The 7,014-nt window shown below is 28.2% G+C and overlaps 1 protein-coding gene across 1 annotated transcript in view; it reads right to left on the reverse strand.

Moving 5' to 3' along the window:
• Window positions 1-7,014, reverse strand: part of LOC122633059 (neprilysin-like) — a 77,756-nt gene that overhangs the window by 48,010 nt on the left and 22,732 nt on the right. Inside the window, exon 4 of the mRNA XM_043820548.1 lies at window positions 2,818-2,925. Within this exon, the coding sequence (XP_043676483.1) occupies window positions 2,818-2,925 (108 nt within the window). The remainder of the gene's footprint in view (window positions 1-2,817; window positions 2,926-7,014) is intronic.

The raw sequence follows: 7,014 nt of genomic DNA on the forward strand, positions 1-7,014 counted from the left end.
GGGGGGGAAGGGAGGAGCGGAGAGAAAAATGGCGAGAAACAAATAAAAGAGAAAAGGAGAAGGATGTCAGAGAATGCAAATCAATGCAACGAAAAAGGCACATAGTTCGTGACCGCTACACAAAACCATCGGAGGACCGCTACAATTCTCATCCCATTTCGATCGAAAATGAACGCATAAAGTTTCGCAAATAAAAGGGTTGAGCAACCAGAAACCCCTTTTTTATATCCTCATCCTCCCACTTTCTCATCTTTCTCCAATCTTCCTATCTTCTTTCCTTTCGATACTTTCCTTCGAAATCGCTCATTGGACTCGATCTATTGAACTGGACCTATTTTTATCTTCGAAGGACTCAATCATCGAATCGACTTCGTCGTAATCACCTTCAAAAGCTTTAATTACCACTATTATTTCTCTTGTCGTTTACAGGAACTTACGTTTGCGGATTTTTTGCATGTTGAAATTTTGATAATTAAAAAAAAAGAAAAAGGAATTGAAAAAATAAAAGAAAGAGAGAGAGAGAGAGAGAGAGAAAGATGTGCTTATCACAATTATTAATATAATTTGATAAGATATTTATTTGCAATGTATATAAAAAGAATTATGTCGATTATATCGATAAAATAATATATAAAAAATAAGATAATCTAATTTTGATAAAATTGGCAAACACACAAAAAAATATATAGATTAATTTAAATATATATATATATATATATAAACAATATGACTGCATAGTAGTTTAAAAAAAATAAATAAAAATTTGATGTAATGAAATATAAATGATTTTCTACTACTTCTTTCTTTTTTCTTCTTTTTATTTTTTTCAGAGTTATAAAACTCATTTATTATCACAAGTATCAATTAATATCCTATAAAACTATTTATATAAATCAAAGTTAATTCTTAATTAATATGTATGCGTTTAAAAAAAGAAAAGAATGAAATATATGGTGTCGAAAAAGATTTGACCCATACTTCAGGAGCGTATCGAGGGAATCCTATGGAATAACTTTTTAATAAAAACCAATGACCGTCATGACCAACTGCATTTGTGATTTTTCTTATTTTCTTGTTTTCTCTGCACGAATATTAAATTGTTATTAAAAAGTTGCACTATGGGATCCCCTTGACACGCTCTTAAAATATGGGTCAAATCTTTTGGGACACCCTATAACTGTATATGACGTGAATGTTGTTGCGAAAAAAAAAATGGAAGAAAAATAAAGAACTATTTTGAATTTTTAGAAATTTTGAAAGTGAATGCAGGATGAAGGATAGGTAAATAGAGGTCTCTTCACTTTTCAATGATGAAACGTAAACTACGAAAGGGTTTAAACGAGGGTGGATGCTTAAAGGGCTACTAGAAAGGGGTTGGAAAACAGAAGTTTCTGTGTTATCGATCGCTAGAAGGTAACTTTCTATGACTCAGCCAAGGTCAAGCCATTAGTTGGAGTCACACGATCTCCACTTCTTCTTATTCCTTGACTAGAAAATACTCAAAAGTAGCTTAAGAAGTTATCGATCTTACCAAAAGGCTTATAAAGTTTACAAATTTCCGAATTTAAACTTTAATCTTTATGATTTCGACATATTTTCGACGTTTCTAATTCCTAAATCTCATTAAAATGTTAATTAATTTGTTTTTTGCTCAATTATATCAAAATGTGTATCGTAGAATTGGTTCATTCATTTAACCTTGATTTAAATAAAGATATTCAATGTTATCACATTTCGATTTGTATATAAACAAAAAGAAAAGAAAAAAACACGATTTAATATGCACAAGTTAAATTTGCAATTTAAAAAAGAAAAAAGAACAATTTTAATCTTGTCTCTTTTCTTTCTTTTTTTCTTTTTTTCATTTTGTAATTCATTAATATAGAAACATTTACTTAAAATTTCTTTTCTCGAACTTTTGCATGTTACTTTATACATACATACGTGTATACACACACACACACACACACATATGTACATTTGAATAAATAAAACAGTAGTTTATCTTTTACACGAAATAGGTGGATTCCTCTATCACATCCATCATAGTTCTGAAACGTTAGACGGTTACTGGTTAGCAGGCGTGCTTGCTTTCTGACCGTATGCACAGCCCACGTACTATCGACACATAAATAATGCACATGATCGATCGATCATCAATGTAAATATAATTTCGAAAATACGAAGAAAATATCTCTCAACGTTTATTTTAGATACCAATATTCCGATTATGTCTTTTGCATTAAAATATTTTAGATTTACGTAAACTAATTAGAACTTTACGTTAATTTGATGATAATATATTTTTAAAGAATTTAATATTAATAATGTAAAATTCTGACTGAAATAGCAATTAATATAATTAATACATTTTTGAGAAATCAAAAATGTTGTAAATATAGTACTTAATGATCTATAGAGATTTCCAATTATTCTTATAATTTTTAATACGATTAGAAATCCACAATTTAAATATCTACGATATTTCTAATTATCATTTTCATATTATTTTAAAAGAAATAAATCCTTATTTATTCTTAATTAATATTCTATAAGTTTCCATCGCGATCTAAATAGAAAATAAATTTGAAGAAAATATCAACTCAAGCTTTTATATTATCACTGCGAGAGATGATAACAAAAACGTTTTAACTCGAAAGTAGATAAACGTTTTTCTCATACCAACGACGACGTTCGCTTCCTCAATTCTCTCCAAGCACTTATTTCTATATAGTTCTACAACGATGATTTTACCAAGATTCTTCATTATCGTTTTCGAAGAGAACGACGATAAAGATATCTCGAGTATCGACTTACCAGGTGCAAAGTTGACAGGCTTCTCCTTGAACCCAAGACAACTAACGTAGAAATGACCCAGCTTCTCGAAGACACCAACCATTCGACCAGTTTCGTTTATTAACATTTCTGAAATAAAAGAAAAAAAAAAAGAAAAAAAAATAGAACAAATCGGAATTAGTTAATTAAATTTTTTATATCGATCTAACGATACAATCATAAAGAACAATTGTAAATAATATTTATGAGAATATTTATGATTGATAAGAATAATCTTTGTTTTATTTTATTAATCAACAAATTTGACTATACAATCATAAGGAAAATTTTGATGTAATTGTTCTGAAAAAATTAATGACTATAAAAAATGAATATTCATAAAAACCTAATATTCTCATATTTTTTAACGAATCAATAAAAAGTAATGAATTAAATAAATAATCGAAATATATTGATTCGTATAGTATGTCGCTCTCTCTCTCTCTCTCTCTCGCTCTCTCTCCTCCCTCTCTCTCTCTCTCTTTTTCTTTTTTTAAATTTCTATTTTTCTCTCAATTAAATTAAAATTAAAATTTAAATTTAGATTTCAATTTTTCTATTTTTATCTCAATACTGTCTGATGAACCTTCAAATAATAGGTCATACATTTCATACGTTTATTATAAAATTATTAAAAAATCAGATATATATATTTCTGATTTTTAAAAATTGATTTGCAAAAAATTGATTGTTTTATTATATAACAAATAATCGTCAATTATCATTCAAACAACAATCATCATTTGCATACAAATAATAAATTACACGGATGGGTGCATACACAACTCGTAAAACTATTAATATCAATTAACACTAACCTAAATTAATAGATACGCGTTCAAAATAAATATAAATAAAATGTAACGATACAATTCTCCTTTAATCTATGAAAATTAACAACTCAATACCGAGTAATCAACTGTTTTATGACAAAATTATTAATTATACTAAACAATCTAAATTCTTGGAAAAACTATTAAAATTTACTGTAACCCTTGTCCTTGTTTTAATCTTTACTCATGCTCATATTCATGCTGATACTTTTGTTCCGTGATTTTCATCGTTGATCATGATCCGTGATCCATGAACCATGACCATGAGAAAAAGAAGCTTAGAGTTAACAATAAGACTTGTCATTTGACATTCACTGAACAACGTACTATCAATGATTACCGCTAATGAAAAAAAAACACAAGAAGAAAAAAAACATCATAAAAAAGAAACATTACAATCGCCAAAAGATTTCCTGTAGAAACCATTGATCACAACATTTTCCCCGATAAACTCTTACGCATTCGATACACCCTACATAGAATAACAAAGGTACTAGTTATGTATGTATGTATGTATGTATGTATCAACGAAAACTCCTTAAAAATAGAAACATTCGAAAATAGTCCATAGAAACAAGGAGTAGTGTAATATGAAAACCGCAGATAAAACAAAAGTTGATTGTGCTTGAAATGTTGCTTCTGTCTTTTCCGATACATATCCTTTTGAATAAGAAGAACCTTTACAAAGTCTGACTGAAGGTAACAACACAGACAAAAGGTAACCGATAGAACATCTTTTCCAAAGGAAAAGTGTGTAACCCAGAGAGAGAAACGTATGTTTCTCTACGTAACGTTAGATCGTTTCGTTCCTAGCTTTTCGACGTCAATGAGAGTCACACACAGAGAGAAAGAGAAAGAGAGAGAGAGAGGGAGAGAGAGAGAGAGAGAGAGAGAGGGAGAGAGAGAGAGAGAGAAAATACAAGGAGATTCGTATGTGGAACATACAAGACATATCGTAGGACATCGAGAATATCACATACACATTTATACATATAAACGTATATATATATAGAATATACGTTTTTATATATGTATACTGATATATATATATATATATATATATATTTTTATATATGTATACTGATATATATATATATATATTTTTATATATGTATACTGATATATATATATATATTCTATTCCTATGTGTAACGTATATCGATTAACGTAAATTATTTATAGTACGGACAAGCAAATTATTTATAGTACTCGATTCGTCCTTTAGCCCCATGTACCTTATGTACTATACTTCTTAAATCTAGCTTCCCGACGAACTCATCAATTTATTCGACTGTACTACTACACCATACGCTGCTATGTTATGCCTGGCTATGCCTGGCTACGCTATGCTATGCTATGCTATGCTATGCTATACTATGCTATGCTATACTCTTCTATATCTACGAATTTTTTATCCCCTTCGTTTTCGACTTTTTCTTTTTCTTTTACTTCTTTTTTCCTTTTCATATCTTGGGAATACTTTCTACGTCAGTTGTTGTCAATTGTTTCAATTATATACATTCTTTTAACAAATAATAATAAACAATTAAAACTAAACGATTTAAATGTTTTTTTTATCGTTGACAAAACATTAATAATTGTTAATTTAATTATAATTGTACAATCGATGCTATCAATGTTCCAAATATTCAAATGTAAAAATTCTTGAAATGTCTACAGAAATTTTTATTTTAATATTGATTAATTAACTAAATAAATTTTCGATAATTATACATTTTAATAGTCACGATATGTTAGATAATAATATAATGGATTAATTGATCGTAATAAAACATATTACAATAAAATATAAATTCATAAAAAAAAGAAAGAACTTACAATATTTCAAAAGAGAAAAGATTTATGTTATAGACGATGGTTCCGAACGATGTTAACTCTGCTACGATCTGGCGGTGACTGACACGTTCAAAACAGAACAAAAGGAATAGAAGATCATAGAGGATACACGAACCTAGCGGTCACATCGCTACGGGACAATCTATTTGTCTACATATTTTCCAATAAAGGGTAACGCGAGCTTTCAAATTGACGAATCGAACAAACGATAGTATTGTTTGAGTTTTCTTTGAATCGAGATGATAAAAAATATAAAATTATGTGATATATTTAATATATATATATATACGAACATTTAAATTAATATTAAAAATTTTAATTCCGAAATGTGCGTTAATAATATTGAGTATTAAATTCTTTTTTAAATTCTTTTCGAAAAAATTAGTAATAAAATGGATAATGAAAATAATAACAATATAATAATGATAATAAACAAGAGAAATAATTAATAATAACAACAACAACAATAATTATAATAACAACGACATTGATAATAACGATGTTAACAATAGATGTGGTTTCTAAAAAGAGCTAAAGTTTATATAACATTATCTGAAGAAAAAAATTGTTTCGTTGAATTTGGTCTTTTCTACGAAACGTTGAAAAAATGACGATGGTAAAACAACTCTTTCTTTCTCTGTCTTTCTGTCTGTCTCTCTCTCTCTCTCTCTCTCTCTCTCTCTCTCTCTCTCTCTCTCTCTCTTCTCTCTAACTCCACTCTCTATCTTTCTCCCCTTTCTCTCTTTCACCCTGTTTTTCTCTTCTTTTCTTTAAAGGCATTCTCGCGAACGAGGACAGACCATTCGGATATGAGTAAACGAGCGTTTATTCATAATGACGGTAACAAAACTTAGCCATCGTCTTCCGGAAATTATTATACCAAACTACTATATTTATAATGTGCATTCTTTTCTTTTTCTATAAAACTAAATTTTATAAGCAAAAAGAAACGCTCATACATGTGGGTCACTTAAACTACTTTTATGCAGGTGCGACTAAAATATAACGGTAGTAATAAAAACATGATGATTTCTTAGCTTATCGTGCATTTTTATTCTGCAGTTAAGTAATAAGAATATATAATTGAATATAATAATAGGGTAAGCGCAGTATAAGCGCAAAATAAGTTTAGAATAAGTATTTCGAATATTCAATTACGTACATTATTGATTATCTATAGATCCTTTATCCCTTATTTTAAATAAACAAATTAAAATTTATGCAATTAGAGTAAAAATTTAAACAATTTTATCACAAATGTATCCTTATTACGAAAGACAAGTCGTCCGAGTTTTCGATCATTCAATTTCATACATTGATGATTGTTAAACGATTTTTGTTAAATAAACAAAATAAAATTTACACAAATATTTAACATTAATATATTTACTAATCTCCAGAAATAATTATAATAAAAATTTTAATAATTTCGTTGTAGTACCGTCCTCATTAGGAAAGAAAAGAAAAAAGTGAATTTTAAAAATTATTA

The sequence above is a fragment of the Vespula pensylvanica genome, chromosome 11, assembly GCF_014466175.1.
Source record: "Vespula pensylvanica isolate Volc-1 chromosome 11, ASM1446617v1, whole genome shotgun sequence".
Taxonomy (NCBI): domain Eukaryota; kingdom Metazoa; phylum Arthropoda; class Insecta; order Hymenoptera; family Vespidae; genus Vespula; species Vespula pensylvanica.